General features: G+C 38.6%; 1 protein-coding gene across 2 annotated transcripts; it reads left to right on the top strand.

Moving 5' to 3' along the window:
* Positions 1 to 460: 460 nt before the first annotated feature.
* Positions 461 to 19,236, top strand: LOC124878119 (glycerol-3-phosphate acyltransferase 4). Of its 2 annotated transcripts, XM_047381935.1 has the most exons (14): positions 461 to 673; positions 1,331 to 1,708; positions 1,819 to 1,922; positions 7,053 to 7,122; positions 7,235 to 7,535; positions 9,846 to 9,920; positions 10,001 to 10,090; positions 14,064 to 14,157; positions 14,290 to 14,405; positions 14,553 to 14,608; positions 14,696 to 14,781; positions 14,890 to 15,018; positions 15,513 to 15,592; positions 17,904 to 19,236. In XM_047381935.1, coding segments are annotated over exons 2-14 (1,311 nt in total). In that variant the 5' UTR covers positions 461 to 673; positions 1,331 to 1,707; the 3' UTR covers positions 18,013 to 19,236. The 2 variants fall into 2 exon arrangements, with proteins under 2 accessions (XP_047237891.1, XP_047237890.1); XM_047381934.1 differs by having other exon boundaries at positions 462 to 673; positions 1,331 to 1,922.
* The last annotated feature ends 513 nt before the right edge of the window (positions 19,237 to 19,749 follow it).

Genomic DNA, 19,749 nt, shown 5'->3' with positions numbered 1-19,749 from the left:
GGTTTCATGCAGTATTATTGTCCAGAGTTCAGCAGTTTGACAGCATGTGGATAATAACTGTCTTTAAGTCTGATTAAAGATCCTTTTATTTAAGGCCGATTTCAAAATAAAACTCCATAAATCTCAAAAACGGGTCTCCCACAAAGTATTGCGAGATAACACAAAGTCTATTGCGTGAGAACGCAAAACGTATAGTGCGGGGACACAAAAGTAAAAAATTCCCCCATGTCCCCTCGCGGGCTCCGTATCACTGCACGTAACAAATATATAAGATTGTTTTTTTATCAACCAATGAGATTTCAATAATACTCTAATGTATCAACATACTGCACACCTTTATATTCTATTTTATTTTTATTGGAATATTTTTAATAATGTATTACTTTCTTTATTTGTTGAATTAGGACACTTTTGGACCTCCAGAAACGCTGCCCAGATTTTACATAAAGTGTGTCCACAGTACCTCGTTTTGACCACCAGATGGCGCTGCAGATCATTCTGTTCGGGGTTTGTTTGGAGCCGGTCTGGTCTTAACGGAAGGCTCCTTCCTCTGGTCGCCCGCTGTTCGTTCGTCTTATTCGGCGGGTGGAGTTTGGCGGCGGTCAGGGAGACAAAGACAGGGCTGGACGGGGGAAGTCGTGCTGGGTCGTCGCTAGATGTGCTTTGACTTAAGGTTGGTCAGACAGAACCACCTTTTAGTTCCACCTATTTATTTCACAGTGGGGTTATTAATACAGTGGACGTCATGCAGTTGTATTAAATCCTCTGAAAGGTTGGCTCAGCACTCTCTACGGAGGGATGAGAGCGGGCTAACTGTTAGCGCCCTGGCTACAAGCTAACTTCAGCATTGGTAATAATTTACGAGTGGCTTCCGGAAGTTATTTTAACTCCGTAGCAGTGACGTATACCGTTATTATAGGTAGGGATGTGTAAGTCTGGTTTATCAAAGTGAAGAGACAGCGGCTGTGAGTTAACTGTGGCTGTGAGTCGGTATATGGACCCTCCCGTTAGCCGTCGTGCTTGATCATGAATGCATGATGATGGAGGGCCTCCCTACAACCAACGTTATCTCCTCACTGCAGCCAGTAACAGAAACATTTGATTATATCATCTGGTCCATCACAGAAAATACATACATGGTTGTAAACATTACCCGAGGACACTGGCGTGTGTCTCTTCTAGGAGTTACCCGAAGCTAACCGGTATTTGAGATGTGTACACAAGAAGTGACACGTTGTCTGTGTTGCATTATTAAATTACACTTCAGTCGGAAAAGGACGTAACTCTGTTGCGCAGACTGTGCTGATGGTTTGTTTGTACATCTTTGCAGGTTGACACCCAGCTGCTGAGTCCCCGGATCTCCACCGGACAAGGGAACCACCTGCAGAGCTCACTTGTTTTTATTACAGTATTTACTTCTCTATCGTCAGCGGGAATTTATAACAAAGGACATCTGCAGGAGGGACTGGACTTGTTTTCCTTCTTTTTACTTGACATTGAACTCATCCCAGTTTTCAATACACCAAAAAAAAAAATAATGCCCTAAGAGGCAGCGTGAAGATGTTTGGTTGTTTTTGTGTAGATGTTTCAGCAGGTGTCTGGAGAAGCTCTATTCTCTGGTGATCTCAATGAAGCTTTTTTCGTGACAAATCCCCAACAGGGCCACTTGGGTCCAGACTGTGGAGACCTGTACCTACAGGAACTCAAAGTAATTTAAAGTATTTATTGGAATATTAGCCCATTCTTGCTTCAGGATGGACCTCTTCTTCAACCCTTTTGATAATCTGCTGTGCATCCTACTGGGCATTTCCTTTACAGTGTGGTTCACCCTGCTGCTGGTATTCATTATTGTCCCGGCCATTTTTGGTGTATCATTTGGCATCAGGCGTCTTTATATGAAGACTTTGTTGAAGATATTTGAGGTAAGAGCTTGCTGCCTTTTGATTTACTTTTGTTTGTCAAGAAATCCTAGTGTTTATTTGCAGTTAAGTGACGCAGCAGTCATAAATGACGAGAAGTGCTCCGCACACACAAAACTAATTTACTTAAAGGCTTTCTGCTGAATTGGCCAAATTCTAACTTTGCTCCATTTGCCAATCGTTCGGTTTTTGCAGGATATAGATATTGAGTTCTTGTTTTGAATACAGATAAATGTAAAAAATTAAGGATGCAATGCACAGAAATTTTCAGCCCTGATTTTTGTTAACATTGGACCTACCAATCATAGTCCATTCTGATACTTTTTTCTCATTTCAGGAGATGAAAAAAATCTTTCCAGGTATATGTTTTACTGTGCAGTCTTTACGAGACAGAATACAGCTCACTATTTCTTGTTTGTAAAAGTGCGCCATATCTCAAAATATAAAAATGTCCTTTCTTCAAATTTCTCTGTCCAGCATAATATTAGAGAGAATGTACTGCTCTGTGTTAGATTGTTAAACCATTAAGTCTTTCATTGCAACTCTACAGGAGCCTTAAGCAGGGTTTCTGAAAAATGGTCTATATTGGGAGCAGAGGTGACGTCACACTGTGTGTGTCGGACCGAGCAGTTAGTGTTACACAGCTCTGCAGTGACCCAGGGCTTCACTATCCTTTCAAATCAAAGGCAAAATAAGTACAGATATGAATTGTTTTAACTTAGCATCTTATGTTCAGGGTTCCTACGCAGGTTAAAAGCACGGGATTTTATTTGACCGTAATCCAGGTCTGGACAGGTACAACCAATAATGCTCAGTAAATGCAGTGGTTTTTACAATGATTTATATATAAATGACATTCTTTATATTTGATTTGCATTATCACTCCTGACTGAATGTACACTGACTCGAAAAAAATAAAACAAAAAAACAATCAAGAAAAATAGTGCTAAACCAGTCTGAAAACCAGAAGCTAGTTTCAGCCCTGTGGGTTTTTTTTGTGTGATTTGTAGAACCTTAAAATAAGGCAACTTTTTAAACAGTTCAAGTTGAATAGTTTGTGCTCAAATATCCAGGATTCTATAAATATGTTTAAAAAAATAAATTTGAGCCTGTAAAGGTCATTGGCACAAACAGTGCTGTTAGCATCATTCCTGTGTGTATTTCCTGTAGAGTTTTAGACCGTTAACCACAACACTTCCAGAAGATTGCCAACATTTCCTAATCCAGGATGATCAGTGGCGGGCAGAATGGGCCTCCTCACAAAATAATAAAACTGAGCATATTTGTTGTAATGTTCTGCTTCCTGTTAACTGAATGAACAGCCAACATACCTCCATAGAAAGTAGTTTATTCTCTAGAAGCTCGTTCACCTTCCTCTGACTTTATTTTAAACACATCACTGTAGGGCGGCAACTAACGATTATTTGGCTAATTGATTAATCTGTTGACCAAGTTTTTAATTAACCAATTAATAATCAGATAGCAAAAGGTGCTTAATACAAGATTTTTTTTACAGAATGTGAATCAAGTGAAGTTAAACGACGCCACTTGAGTTCTAGATATATTTACAGACGGAGGGTTTTTCGTCTTAAATCGAAAATGTATATTTTTATGTACAGTTTTGTCTTAATTACAGCTCTGAGCGGGTTGTTCTTTCGGCAAATGGCATGTTTTAAAGTCTGTATACTCCAGTTAATAATTATTAGATTGCTAAATTAGTTGAAGCTTATTTCAATAATCGATTAATCACGTTTTATTGTTTCAGCCCTACATCGCTGATACTGAAAATAACTTAATCCCTCAGTAACAACCTCCACACCAAAGAGTGTTGTCAACACAGCCTATTAACACTTGGTATGATGCGTTCACTGATAGGAAAATGAACCATACATCGCTGATCAAGGTGATTTCTCTACTCATCTCTTGTAAACATATGCAATTGATCCCATTGTTGTAGATATTAGGAAAAATATTTCAGGCAATCAAATCCAACATGTGCTCAGCTCAAGCAATCGGATGCTTGCTTTATGTTTGTGTTTAGGTCCAACCAGCGGCTGTTGCATTAACTGGCTGATACAGATTAACAGCAGCCTACAAGGTATTCGTCTGCGGTTATGTAACCGGGGAAACTTGTGCTGCAGATCCTGTCTTTAACTGTAAGGTGGCTCCGATGCTTACTTCTTTCTCCCAGTTAACAGTTTGATTTGGCGAATATGTCGTTTTATGTATGACCTGCTCGGCTGTGCTGTAACATGACCTGTAAAGCAGTCGGCACTTTCATCATGTGCCTCTGAGAGCAGAACCTGTGCCAGAAATAAAGAAATGATCCGCTGGGACAGTTAAGAGATGTTCCCAGCTTCTGATTTCAGATGCTGACTCAAATGTGATTCTGAGGGAAAAATGGTTAAAAGGGCAAATGCAGTAGAAAGGGTTTTGAACGTCAGTCAGTCATTTTCTACCGCTTATTCCATAGTGGGTCGCAGGGGAGCTGGTGCCTATCTCCAGCAGTCTATGGGCGAGAGGCAGGGTTCACCCTGGACAGGTTGCCAGTCCATCGCAGGGTTCTGAATGTCTTTTGGTCTAATTTTCTCAATTAAATAGGTTTGGTATTTTATGCTCCATTTTCTCTAAATCACCAGTCGCTTCTTTCCATTTAAGATTCATGGTCTTAGTACAAGCTTGTAATGTTAAGCAGGGTTTAAATGGTCAACCAATACATCATTATAAAGAACTACAGTGCTTTTATTCTGTGTACATACCAAAAATTCAATAATACATGTATTTCACACCGCTATAAATGTCGAGATGCAGAGGATTGCGATGTTTGTTTGTTGTAATTGGGTCAAACGCCTTTGCCATGTTGTGACGTAATGAGAATAAACAAACATAGCTGAGTACACCGAAGTGGAAGAAGTTTAAAGCGATCTCAGTGAAAATTTCACAGATTTATCGACTGATTAAGAAGAGATCTGGTTCCAACGAAGTACTGCAACTCTGTTTATTTGAACAGTATCATTCAGGTAACGATGATGACTCGCTGGGGTGATTAGAACACCCGGCCGCCCCGCAACGTTCTGGCATTTCTTCCATCGGATACCAGAAAAGTGATGATATGGAAGAAAAACAGCTTGTGAACATTGACAGCACAATGAACAGCTGAGAGGAAACTAGCCTCGTCACGTCATATCCTGAACAGAGGCGCGCCGCAGCATATTGCCTTAGCTCAGCATAGCGCTAAATTTGAATTCACTTTGAAATGCTTTTCCTCTGAATTAACATTCAATTTTAACAGAACCAACTATGTGAATGAAATGCGGAAAATGTATACTCAATATTTACGCATAGTTCCAACACCTTGTCACGGTTACTTTAAAGACCTTGGTGTTTTCTTTTTTTTTTTTTTTTTACATGCAGCCTTTCTGCCACATGTTAAGGTGGACTCATTAAGCTGATCGGTTTCTACTCACACTAACAATCCCTCCTGTGCACCAAGGCTGCATTTTTAAAGGACGAACCAATAACTTGTCGCAACACATTTTAAAGGTAGCTCCAACAGAGAGCAACAGGTATGCTTTATTGGCCAAGACTCTGTGGCAACTCTAGATGATTAGTTCTTGCACATGGAATAGCTCAGACTTAAAAGCAGTTTTTTATATTTGAATTCATTCACAAATGTCAGTAAATATCTTTATTTATAATAAAGGAAACAAACTTCCTTAGAATTTCCTGTTTTCCACAGGCCCAAACCCCTGAGCCCAGCTTTATTGTACTAAACTGTACTCAGACACAGGCAGCTTCCATGCAGTGTCGGGTTTTTCACTATGTTTGACTCCTGCCCACACATTGAACCTATATGCTGCGTTAGTGTCGTGTTCGATTGTTGGCTTAATAAAACTCAGGGAGTGAACCCCAGTCCATACTTTACTGATCTTTTTCTGCTTGCCTTTCGGCTTTTGGACCCGAATCCTAAAATGCAGCATGTTATACTAACTGCCGAAACTTTTGTTTTACTCTAAACATTTATCTTTTAGGGGGGAAAAACTGTCAGAAAATGAATTGTGTTTTTTAAATTTAAATATATGATTAGTCTGCTGCTAAAGCTGTATTTGTTTAGAACAACAGTCGGTTCAGAACCAGTTTACCTTTGATTCAGTAAATAAATCCTTCACAATAGAGATGCTTGATGTTGGGAAATTAAATTGTTCCAACCATTCTCTGGCACGTTTAGCATCTTGTGCATCATCATCCGTATCGGATGGGAACGTTTACAGCAGCAACAGGCTGGATATCTTCATTGCATGCAAAGCGTGTATTCATGACCAACAAATATTGAATTTTAAATGTTCATTTGCTTTTTAATTAATTTGCACACTTGTATTGCGATGACATCGTGCAGCCCTGATTTAGAAGTCTGTGTAGCGTTAAAAACTGTCAGTTTGTCATTTAAAAAAATAAAAGCAGTTTATTTTTTATTTCCATGGTTAAGATTTTCTATTTACCATCATCAGAGGCCAGACATCTGAAGGGCTGGATGCTCCCTGGGAGGCATAAAATTTTAGGAGTTCAGAACCCCTGGTCTAGACAGAAATATTAAGTTAATAATAATACATTAATATATATCTAATCAGCTGCTTCATTACTGGATTTACATTTACATTTGGTAGTTGTGGAAATATAGTGTGCAACGATGTCAGTTTTTCAATTATCAATTAAATTTTTCCAAAGAAAATATCATGCTACTTCATTAATTCGTGTGTTTTACTATCATTTTTCTTTTGTTTTATAATTGTGTAACTTTGTCAGCTTTTTCCATGTTGTCTTAGACTAGGTCCTATTTGGAAAAGAGGTTTTTAATCTCATAAAGGAGTAAAAGCATGAAATATTGTCCATCCATTCCCGGTGACCTCATATATTCATGTAACACTTGTATAACTCAAGTGGGAAGTATTATCATAAAAGAATGTGAAAGATTGCAACACAGTAAAATAAATCCATGCAGTGATAATTTCAGTATGCTTTTTTAACTCTGTGTGTCTTCAGTATATTTTAATCTAAATGCAAATGTTTTTTTGTATTATCTAATCCTGTGGAATACTCTGGAGCTTTGATGAACCTGTGCTCTACTTTTTCTAGTGGGCCACACTTAGGATAGAGAGGGGAGCCAAAGAAAAAAATCACCACCTGTACAAACCTTACTCAAATGGTAAGATATGACCGTTGTTGTCTTTTTTTATTATTTGGTTTGCTTTGGAAATGTGTGTTTAGTAGCTGGGTTTGTTCCAGAGGGTTGTTGACGTCTGCCTGTCTTGCTGTAGCTATAATCGCTAAGGATCCCACCTCCTTGGAAGAGGAGATCAAGGAGATCCGGCGGAGCGGCAGCAACAAAGACCTGGACTCTGCCTCGGAGTTTGAGATGTCCGACATCTTCTACTTTGCTCGGCGAGGGGTGGAGAGCATCATGGACGATGAAGTGACCAAGCGGTTTTCTGCTGAAGAGCTGGAGTCCTGGAATCTGCTGACTCGCAGCAACAACAACTTTCATTATATCAGCCTGAGGCTGACCATCCTCTGGGGGCTGGGCCTCGTGATCCGCTACGGTATCCTGCTGCCTCTCAGGTACAGGGTGTACTTCTAATATATCGCTATAACGTCCCCATTTACGAATCCTTGTAATATATGCCAATATTTCGCTTCACTGTTCAATCTCTATTTATGGCAGCAATGTTTATAGTGATGTAGCAAAAATTCAAAACAAATACTAATAACAAATATTTATTATTAGTAACTCTTAATTAATCAAAGTAGGGGTTTTTAACCTGATATTGCTGTAACAGTTTATATATTTATAGTTTTCTGCTTCTCACCAAATCATAATGGAAAAACAAATTGCAATGGAAAAACACGTCAAATGAATTTGGTTAAAAGAGAAAACGGACAACAACAATAGACATAAAATAACACATAGCTCAGTGTGCTGCAAATTATTTGATCTAACCGCTTCTTCAAGTTGTCCCCTCTACCAGCATCTCATTGGAAGGAAAGATAAAGAAGTTATTGAAAAATAATTAACTTACATTTTGTTGGGGTTTTGTTGTAATAATAATACAAGACACTACATGCCCGAGATGTTTTTAGGTTGCCTTTTATAGATAAAAAAAAAAAAAAAGCATCCAGCCTTGTCAGATTGTACATTTGTTTTAGTGCGTATCGAGGATTTTTGATGTACACTTTGTTTTGCACAAACTTGTGGCTTTGTTTGTACCGTAAACACAAATATGCTGGATTTTGTGCTGCATGGTTTCGCTCATTTAACTTGAAAGAGTAAAAGCTTGTCTACACTTGCTTACTCCGTGCAGGGTCGCGGGCAGTCAGACTATGTTTATATGTAATTCAGTGTGTTATTTAGCGGTGGAGAACAGGAAAGGTTGAAGGAACATCAGGCGTGATCCAGATGGGGCAAACTCTGCCTGCAGATACAGCTTGTTGGACTTATTTGAGTTCAGTAATTACGACGTCATCATGTTGATAAAGCAGTGTGACACTTTATCACATTATCATATAGAAGACTTCATTGATGTGGATGCTATGATATTAAACAGCACTAATATTAGTGAAATAAAGGAATCCAATGATTATGTACATCTGAGTTAACAATCTTGCTTCTATTAGAATAAAGTTTCTGAGCTACGGAGACTATGAGCTGAGAATAAATCAGGAACGTAACCTCATCAATAAGATGTTAAGCCTCAGATCCAGGGATTAGTCCTTTTCCTTTCAAGATGCACTGCTCTGTGAACACCCTTAATATTCCTGTCTAAAACTGAAACTATATTAACAAATTCACCTGACTGAATAACAGATGTCATCAATATCTTAGCAGCTGACCGAGCCTAAACTATTACTGTAACAACATTGCACCACTGCATGTGATCAGGACCGGTTCTGAAAGCCATCATCAGCATGGCTGCTTCTTTTAATTATGCTAGTTATATGTTTCTGAGTCTGAAGTATTACAGATGGACTGATCAGGCTTTTCCAGCCCAGTATCAATTACTGGTTTTCCTGGAGGTCTGACCTCCTAATTCCAGTTTTGGTTAAGATTTTTTTCTGCGATTTATAACACAGAGATACTGTGCTGCAGGGTCTTTGATAGAGGTGGTGGTTTAGAATCTAGTAGAAAAGGAAGGGATTCCACGATTATTCACATTTATGCATCAAAGCTTATATCCTTTACCTTTATCAGATTTATTATCAAAAGGTGCTTCAAATGTTAATAGTTTATTTGTTTATAGAGCCACATAGTTCTCAGTTCTGATGCATTTCATGAATAGGTTAAAAACAATCATATTTTTCAATGTTTGAGTTGCTAATTGACCTCTAGGTGGTTATTTGGTCTGTCTATATTAAAAGCATATAACCCTGTTATCTGACAGCCTTTCTGCTAACTCTGATTGGTCACACATTGATAAAATAAGCACCTTGATAATGACAGCAGAGAACCGTATGTGTCCACATTGGATATAGGCTGAGAGTGCTCCAAAGTGGCTGTAAATGTTTACACAATGTAAGTGAAAGATATGGAGCTCATGTTAAGGATTCACAGGAACAGTGAGTCAGGGTTCAGCATGTCTGGCTCGTTTCCAGTTGTCAGTGGGGAGACAAATCAGGCCACTGCTGCTCCGATGGACGTCATTCCAATCTTCTGTGTGGTTATAATAGATCCTCTCTTTCAGGCCTTGTTCAGTGAAATCTTGCTTGCTAGTGGTGGGAAACCTTTCATTTTAATCAGTACCTTCTCCATCCCTGGGTGATTGGTTCATCCAGATTAAGTCAACCTGTATTAAGTCAACATTTTAAGCATTCCTGGCTTCGTGGTGGCTCTGTTTTCCTAAAAGACTCATGTGACTGTGGCTGTCTCTCCACCAGGGTAACCCTCGCCTTCACTGGTGTAGGCCTCCTTGTGTTCCTCACCTCTGTAATCGGGCGTCTGCCAAATGGAAGGTGAGATGGACTACATCAGTTTAGTTTAAATTCATGGCATGATGAGCTGTGAGTGTTATTGTGCTTTATGTTTTTTACAGGATGAAGAACCTACTCAGTGAGAAAGTACATCTGATGTGCTACAGAATATGTGTCAGAGCGTTGACTGCCATTATAACCTATCATGACAGGTAAACGACCTGTTTGTTTTTTCCAAATAAAATGGCTCTCAACAGTGTGGACAGGCCAGGTTTTTGTGATGTAAGAAATGACACTTGGATAGATCATTTGAAAACCTTTTCCACATATAATGTGAGATGTATCCTGTACAACTCCACTGAAAAACAAACCTGTTGGAAGAAAAAAAAAGGACAAATGTGCAATAATTCAATTACAAAGGTGTGCATACCTTTAAAATAATAAATTCCTAAAGCAGCTATTGATTTAATTATATCATTCAGTCTTCTGTCATAGGAGTCTTTCAGTAACACACATCTTGACTTGATATTTACTCACTCCACCTTGCAAAACTTCCTCAAATCCATCAGATTGTGAGGACATCTCTTGTCCACAGCCCTCTTCAGGAGACCCCATGGGCTTTCCAAACCCAGTGTTCATCTGTTTCTGTCACCCTCTTACTTCACTGTAGGTATTGTGTTATTTTGGTGATGCTCGTTGTTTTTGCGTCAAACCTGCCTAATGAAATTTTACTTTCAGCGGACCGGAACACATTCATTAACGTGATTTTAGGAAGTAGAAAACATCCTTGTTAGAAATTCTTGCAGCTCTCTTAGTGTAGTTGGCAGCCTCCTTTTAATAGTTTTTGCCTTGGAGAAAGGTCCAGGTTTTATAATGTCCTTATGGTCCCAGATATTAATGACTGTCTTTATTGTTTTGTGGTGTATAAATAGTGCTGTAGAGTTTTTGTAGCCTTCTCCTGACTGATGCTTTTGTACAATGAGATCTATCGGATCCTTTGTAACCTTTCTGCAAACTGGCCGATTTGGGGTAAAAAAAAGAAGCTGAACTTTATTTTTTTGTTAATCAGATTTAATATAATTGATGGCACGTGGGAACTCAAGAAGCCTGAAAGATGAAAAGGAATCAGAAGGTGTTTGAGCAAGGTATACATTTATGTGTAAAACCGGGTTATTGCAAATTTGTTTCATATTTTGTCTCCTAACAGATTTAGCAGAATGTCAGATTATATGTAGAAATGACTTTAAAATGGTTTATCACAGTCTGATTTTTTTTACATCACAAGAATCTGGTAATTTAACAGGTCCACATTTGAAAGCAGCTAAAAAGGTTACTGATACTTTTTTCAGTAAGCATTTGATAAAACCTGTAGGCAACTAAACGAAGCAATCATACATGTTTAGATGTACAGAAGTCATGTTTTCATCCCTGAACTTCCATTCCCCGGAACTTATTTACCTGCAGCTCAAATCTCTCCTGGACTGCATGTCTTGTGTTCATTTCCAGCGCCGTGCAGAACCTCGCTCTCTATGTAAATCCTGTCCGCTAATTCTTTTAGCTACTGCCTGCATGATTGTGGCTGCTTCAAACATAACTAATAAAACCAAAACAAGTCTGAAAACGCCTTTATTATCAGATATAAATAAAACAAAATACAAGAACCTTTTCACTCTACGACTTGTGTAAAATTGTGATGATATATAACTGTAGCTCGGGTTTAAATAGGCATGACTGAATCTCATTCAGTCAGTCAAAATGATATTTCCTGCTTTATTTGCAGCAATCCAAATGAGAAGTAAATCCCACGTAAAATAAAGAAAAACACCCTGAGGCTGCAACCATCTGTCCTGACTCAGCAATGCTCAAGCAGCAGCACTATACTCCTTGCAGTAATAGTGTCTTGTTCTGCTAACCCAATGCAAAAGGTGGTTTCAATCCAGACTGCTCTAATTTGTGGTACCATGACTCTGGAACATCCTACCAAATGCTATCAGGGCAGCCTAATTGGCACTCCTTAACTGTTCTACTTGCACTGTGTTCATATTTAATAGACTTAGTACTTAATGCTTGTGCCAGGCTTCCTGTGGTGCTTGACTTGTTTCTTCCCTCTACATGAAATGGGTAGATTGCTACACACCGCTGTGAAGTTTTTGGGCTCTTTCATATTTTTTCTCTTTTAGCTTCTTTGTGAAACTTAAATGTTTCTGATAGTCAAACAGATAACTTGAGTAGATGATTTTATTTATCAAAAGGGAACCTGGCCACATGTGAGAAAGTAATTGCTCCCATTGTTAATTATTGAATTAATGGTGATTAACCACCATTTTTTGGAAACCAGAGTTCAACTGACACATCCAGACCTGACTACTGTTAGACCTGTAAAATGGTAAAATTGCTTAAATGGAACCTGTCTGGCAACTAAATGATACTGCAAAGCAACACATCAGTAAAATAAATTGAATGATAAGAAACAGTCATCGGCATCTATTATCTCGGAAAGGGCCGCAGTGCAATTTCTAAAGCTTTGGAACGCCGGTGAACCACAAAGAGAGCCATGATTCACAAAGGGAGAACATGGAATAGTGGTGAATGTTCCCGGGACTGGATGTTCTACCAAAATGACTCAGTGTTTCAACAAGTGATGCAAGACAGGACAAAGGAGCCCAGTTCATTCAGAAAAAGAACATCATACCAATACTTAAACGTGGTAGTGGAAGTGTGATGGTCTGGCGCTGCTCTACTGCTTTAGGACCTTAATGGCTTGCTGTAATTAACGGAACAATGAATTCTGCTCTGTAGTAGAAAATCCTCCAGAAGAATGCCCTGCTATTTGACTGTAACCTTAAGGTTTTTCAGCAGGAGAGTGGTCCAAAACAGACCAGCAAACCCATGTCTAGTTAGACTGGCTTAGTCAAAGTCTGGACTTTGGACTGAGATGCTGTGCTATGACCTTAAACAGGCTGTTCACAGAATTAAATTAGATTTATTCTGCAAAGAAGAGTGGGCCAGGATTTCTCCAAAGAGATGATACTAGTTGTCACAAATGCTTGTTGCTGACCAAGGGTGGCAGAATCAGTTGTCAGATTTACGGCACAATTACTTTTTCACATTGGAAATATTCTTTTCTTTTAATGAATGAAATCATCATTTGTAAAATGTATTGAAGAAGTTCTCGGGGGGAGATACTTTTAATGCCATTGTTTTCAAAATACTGCAAATTTTAACATAAACTGAATGTGAAAGTGTCATTGGTTAGTTTAAATCCACAAATGGAAAGCAACCTTTTTTCCCAAATTTGAGCCACAGCAGACCTCTGCTATGATCTAATTGCTGTTGAGCTACGATCAGATTAATGTGATCCCCCTTGAGTATAGGAAGGAATGCAGACGTGCCTGAAGCAAAAGCCACTTTGAGGCCCAGACAAAGGCCAAAAATGCTCCCGAAGTGTTTCTAAAACACAAATAAAAAGTGCATTCAGACAGAGAGCTGCTGCCTGTGTAAATGCCATTCTGCTGAACAGATTACATGCAGGTGTTATTTGTTTCAAAGTGAGGGGCACATTGTACTTAAACTGTAGGTGTGATCATCTGTGAGGAACATGAAACAAAAGGTAGAAGTTTATCTACATTATAGCACATGTAACAGGATGTGGAGGAAGCTGATGCTTTGAATGCTCGCTGATGAACTGTGGCCTATAACAGCTGGTCTGTTTTGTGGGTAAGGGCGTTGCAGGCTTGACTGCAAGAGTTAAGATTCATTAATAATCTCTCTTTCTTGTCCCATTTAGAAATTAAATTGAGCTATTGTTATTGATTAAGGTTTTATGATACATTATGCAAAAGCTGGCCTGTTTTTTGTGACTTCTCAGGATAGCTTCCTTTCAGTCCCAGCCTGTTTGAATTTATTCCTCCTCAGTGGGGTGCTAAAAATAATCAGCTGACATAGAAAGTTGTTGCTCTGTCTCTATTTAAGATTGTAACTTTATCTCTGGAATGTGCGTATGTTCAGGTCCAGCATGCACATCATAGGCTGCTTTGTCTCATGAAGATGAGGCCCAAAGCCTACTCACATCCTGTCCTAATTTCCTCGTTGGAGTGGTTTTACACTTCACACTTGTATCAATTGATTATTGAAAAAAACCCTGTCTTAATGCAGTGTTTTACAATGTTTTCTGTACTTTTCTAGTGAGAATAAACCCAAAAATGGAGGCATCTGTGTCGCTAACCATACTTCACCGATTGATGTTATCATCCTGGCCAGCGACGGCTGCTACGCCATGGTAATTATCCTGGCTATTCACAGGAAGTTTGGAACAAATACCTTGATACTAATTTCTGTTCTAACTGCAGCTGCCAGCAGAAGCAACAGTCCTGCCCGAAATAGATGCTAAATAGATGCTTTTTGTTGTCAGGTTGGCCAAATTCACGGTGGACTGATGGGGGTCATTCAGCGATCCATGGTCAAGGCCTGTCCACACATTTGGTTTGAGCGCTCTGAAGTAAAAGACCGACACCTAGTGGCCAAACGGTAGTATTTCAGTGTTTCTGTTATACTGTTTACTTTAAGCAACATTTATTCAGTCAATCTGACCTAATGATTTCTAGATAAAAAACTTGAAAATCTTCTGTCTTCAGAACATTTTTAACAATAAGATTCATGCTTCTTGTATTGCAGGTTGAGCGACCATTTACAAGATAAATCTAAGCTGCCTATTCTCATTTTTCCAGAAGGTGAGCTTTTACAGTGAATGAACTGTGTTGCATATCTAAAGTCCTGTAGGTTTCTTTAAAACGTTTGTCTTCATCTCAAACTCGCAGGTACCTGCATAAACAACACTTCAGTCATGATGTTCAAGAAGGGCAGTTTTGATATCGGCGCCACTGTCTACCCTGTGGCCATTAAGGTATCGCTTCCTGCTCTTGTTTATTTTTTAATTTAATGCATCAAAATGCTTTTTTTTCTATATTTTGAAAGCAAGTATGGATTTATATTTCTGATGTGTTCCTCGCAGTATGATCCACGGTTTGGTGATGCCTTCTGGAACAGCAGCAAGTTTGGAATGGTCAACTACCTTCTCCGTATGATGAGCAGCTGGGCCATCGTCTGCAGCGTGTGGTACCTTCCTCCCATGTCAAGAGAGGTTCGACTCGACATTACCTTACTGGCTTTCAACAAATGTGGTTGCATTATCCTTAAATTATTTTAATCCCTGCGAACTAAATTTTAAAAATATTAGTTTTACAAATTTTACTTGCAGATTTCGTTTTTATAGCAATAAAGATATAGATAAGCTAGGTTAATTTTTTTTTTTTTTTTTTTCAGTTGTATCTATTTGATATTAGATTTTTATTTCTAGACATTTTCATTGTGCAAAAAGCTTGGTGCTTCAACCTAAGATAAAGGGATATCTGTGGCAGTAGACACGGTTTTAGTGCATATTCTGGTGCTGTTCTTTGTCTTCCTGTGTCATTGTACTGTTATCATGGCGGCTGTGTACCACAAAGAATAGTTTCTAGGTTTTTGTTTGAATGTAAATGTTTCTCATTGAGCTTCAGCGAGGAAGCTTTGTGTTTGAACAGAGCTTCATGGCCATTAGTTTAACAGCACAGTATTTACATATGTGCTCCCCCACAGGACGGGGAGGACGCCGTACAGTTTGCCAATCGTGTGAAAGCAGCCATAGCCAGGAAGGGTGGACTAGTTGACCTCCTGTGGTAAGAAACCATTTTCACACACATCCAGGAAAATAATAATTTTTTTAAAAACAATTCCAAGAACCATTTTGTTTTGATGTCTGTTGTCCCCCTCTAAAAGTCCAGTTTAAAAGCCTTTGTTAATACTAATGTTAATACAAGTTAATGCAGTGTTTAAAATGTATTTATCAACAGAGTCCAAACACTGGCACACTGTTTAGATCATCCATTGAATAAAACTTTACCTTCACATCTACGCATGGGTCAGTATGTGATTCTGACAGTATGAGCTTCACTAGTAATACTACTGTATCGCAGTATTTACACATGGTTAAGGCATACATGTAAAACATGATCTGATTGCTTTTATTTAAACCGTAAAGTAAACTACTACTTTTTGATCATTTTGCAGGCCTGGAACGGCTTGTGAAAAAGAAAATTCAGCATTAAAAATTGTTTTCTTTTTTTAGATTTTTACTGGTCTTTAATTTAAGGGACAAAAATCTTATAATGCTTTTTATTACTTTGAAAAGAGATGGTGTGAAAATAGTGATTGCTGCACTACCTTTTGAAAACTTCAAAAAGCTAAACAGTTGAACGATATTTTTCTTTCCATTATATTATTTCATAACATTAAGTTTAAACAGTTCATAAAACATGTATTTCTAAGCTATAAAAATGACTATTGCACTTAAATAAAAACCCTCTGAACATTTAGTCAACACCTAAATTTTCTCCTACAGGTAGATCTAAAAAAAATTCGAATAGTGTGAAAATGTTTTTGTCACTTGTTTTGAAATGTTAAACTAATATTATATAGATTCATTATACATAGAGTGAAATATTTCAAGGGTTTATTTCTTGTAATTTTGATGATCATGGCTTTAAGATAATAAAAGCCCAATATTCAGTGTCTTAGAAGACTAGAATATTATTAGTTTAAATATTGGAAACTCATGGTGTCACACCCTAATCAGCTAATTAAACTGAAAACACTTGCAAAGGTTTCCTGGCCTCTAAATGGTCTCTAGGTCTGGGTCAGAAGGTGACACAATCATTGGGAAGACTGCTGACGGGTCAGATGTCCGGAAGACAGTCATCGACACCCTTCACAAGGAGGGGAAGCCACAAAAGGTCATTGCTAACCACCAGCTTCTTTAGGAGACACAGCTGAGTGCTGTATCCAAGCACATTTGTAGAAAGGTGAGTGGAAGGAAAAAGTGTGGTTGGAAAACATGCAGAAGCAACCAGGGATAACCTCAGTCTTGAGAGCATTGCCAAGCAAAATCTATTTAAGAATATGTGGAAGTTTCACATGGAGTGGACTGAGGCTGGAGTTAGCGCTTCAAGAGCCGCTACAAAGAATCCATATATGGGCTACCAGCGTCTTACCTAGGCTAAGGATAAAAATAACTGGACTGTTGCTCAGTGAATCAAAGTCCTCTTTTCAGATTAAAGTAAAGTCTGCGCTTCATTTGGAAATGAAGGTCTCAGAGTCTGGAGGAACAATGGAGGGGCACAGAATCCATGTTCCTTGAAGTCCAGTGTGAGGTTTCCATAGTCAGTGATGGTCCACAGCCAATGCAGCCATCAACCAGGACATCGTAGAGCACTTATGCTCCCTTTTGCCTACAAACGTTATGGAGATGCTGATTTTATATTCCAGCAGGACATGGCACCTGCCGAGACTGCCAAAGGTACCAAAAACAGGTTCAATGACCATGGTGTTACTGTTCTTGACTGGTCAGCAAACTGGTCTGACCCGAACCCCATAGAAAATCTGTGGCCACCTGGGCTTCCATTACACCTGAGCAGAATCACAGGCTGATCGCCTCCATGCCACCCGCACTGATGCAGAAATTCTTACAAAAGGAGCCCCAACCAAGTATTAAGGGCATGGAAATGAACGTAGTTTTCAGAAGCTTGACGTTTCCGTTTAAACTATGTTTCTATTGATCTTATGTAATTTAAAAACTTTTTTAGACACTTACTTTAGTTTTTTTATCTGTAATTCATAACATTAAAAGAAGTAATGACTTATATTTCACATCTGTATGATGAATCTATATGATACATGATGCATTTTTAGATATACGTGTATGTTTATTTTCCTAATTATTCTTTAAGGCCATAGATGCTGAAGTTCTTTTAAATACAAACAACAAACCATGGCTTCTCATGTAAACATGTCTACATTACTTTGAAAAGGCAATGTAGACAAGGCACCTAATGATCTGTTTTAGGTACTCATTTCATGTCATTAGATTATGTCTAATCTGATCTGCAGAATTATCCCATACATTACCGTAATTGCACTTTGATTATTTTGCAGGGATGGAGGTTTAAAGCGAGAGAAGGTAAAAGATACCTTTAAAGAAGAGCAGCAAAAGCTGTATAGCAAAATGCTCGTAGGCACCCAAGAGGACCGCAGCCGCTCCTGAGGGTCCTTCATGGAGGTGGACTGACTCAGAGACTGTTCTGGGCATCCCTGATGAGGCCGACAGTCAGCAGTGATCCTTCACAGGTGGAACCGCTGGACTGGATTGTTCCTTTCTTGATGTCAGCAGTACTCCATTTGGCTTCTTCAGTCACTGCCTCAGCCTGGCATGTTAAGTTGCATCACTGTTGTGGGGATTCGGCCCCCTCGTTGGAAAAGCTTGATAAAAGCCTCGCTCGCATTAGAAAAGAAAGACTTGGCACAAAGTGAAAGCTTTCCTTTGTGTCTGTCTATTGAGGGGAAACAAATGGTAGTCTATATTTGTCTTTGTTTTCCTGCCAGAATGTATTTTTTAAAAGCTTGATTATCTCACCTGGAGTTGAAGTTACAGAGGGAATGTAGAAATGAGATGTAGATTAAATCTAGTTTATTTTAATCATAAAACCTGAGGCTGAGTTGTTTTTTTCATAAATGGTAGTACCTCCACTATAGGGCAAAATGCCAAACTTTGTTACATTTCAGATATTTGTATGTGCTTTTTCCAGGAGGAGGAAAGAACAAATCTTGTATGCGAAGATTATTTTGCAATACAACTTGTATCAACATGTGGTTTCATTTGGGCAGAAAAGCTCTTTTGTGTGTTTTCCATGGAATGTGAGCGAACTCACAATATGAAGTGGAAACTGTGCACCTACAGTTTCTGTTATGCAGGCATATTGATTTTTATGCAGATACTCCTCTTCAAGTTAACGCTGCAACATGACTGGAGTAAGGGAGCGCACAGTCGTTTCATGAAGCTTTTGGTTTTATAGTTGTGCCTTAAAGGCTCATGGCACCAAGGTAACGGCATAGGATAAATGCCCATGACAAAAACATGGCTGTAAGTAACAATCACCTGATTCTTGTTTAAATACACTTCCAAACAGACCTGATTTTGTGCAGTTTCTGTATTACCTCATTTGTTTTAAGCAAAAGCCAAAAGCTTTTGTCTGTATCTTCCTCTAAATAAAGATATTTTTTCAACCTAGCAACCTCATGGAGGTCTTTAGAAGGGACTGCAGCTGTAGCTGGTGCTTTGCATTAGGCTGGGAGGGGTGGCAACATGGGTACAGCCTGTTACGGGTATCTCCCTGAAACATTGATCTTGTTAGTTTGGTGTTATCAGGGGCAGCCATTTAGAGCCTGTCAAATCAGTTCATTGAAATAAATGTTTAAGAATGGGACTCAACTCTTGACTTGTGGGTTGCTTTCTTTTTTTTTTTTAAAGGTCCTTCCTTACATCTGAACAATCTGCAAAGAGCTATTCAACATGTTGCATCAAAAACATCAACCTGAGACCATGGACACTTGAAAATGTGAATAATCAAGTTTATTAAATCAGCTGAGGCACTAAATGAAGGAGAACATGTTTGCATTCTTCAGTACATCACTGAGCAGTGATGAGGATAATGTCTCATGAAAGGTGGGTCATTAACTGTAATGGTTGATAAGCCACTTACTAGTTACGCATTAAAAATAAACATTTTTAGTAGTCTCAAATCAATAAAAATAGTTCTTACTAAAAATTGAATTGTCAGCCTAAATTGCACACTTGATTAAAGATTCAAAGGAAGAAATAAAAGTATTTCTACTCAGATCACAATATTAGTGAGTTTGAAACAACCATTCAATTCATGTCTAGTTGCTAAGATAATTAAATATTCTACCTATTAGTAATCACACTTATATTTCACTGATTAAG

Source organism: Girardinichthys multiradiatus, chromosome 12, assembly GCF_021462225.1.
Source record: "Girardinichthys multiradiatus isolate DD_20200921_A chromosome 12, DD_fGirMul_XY1, whole genome shotgun sequence".
NCBI lineage: Eukaryota > Metazoa > Chordata > Actinopteri > Cyprinodontiformes > Goodeidae > Girardinichthys > Girardinichthys multiradiatus.
Note: the sequence above shows the minus strand (reverse complement) of the source record. Positions and strands in the feature narration are given on the sequence as shown.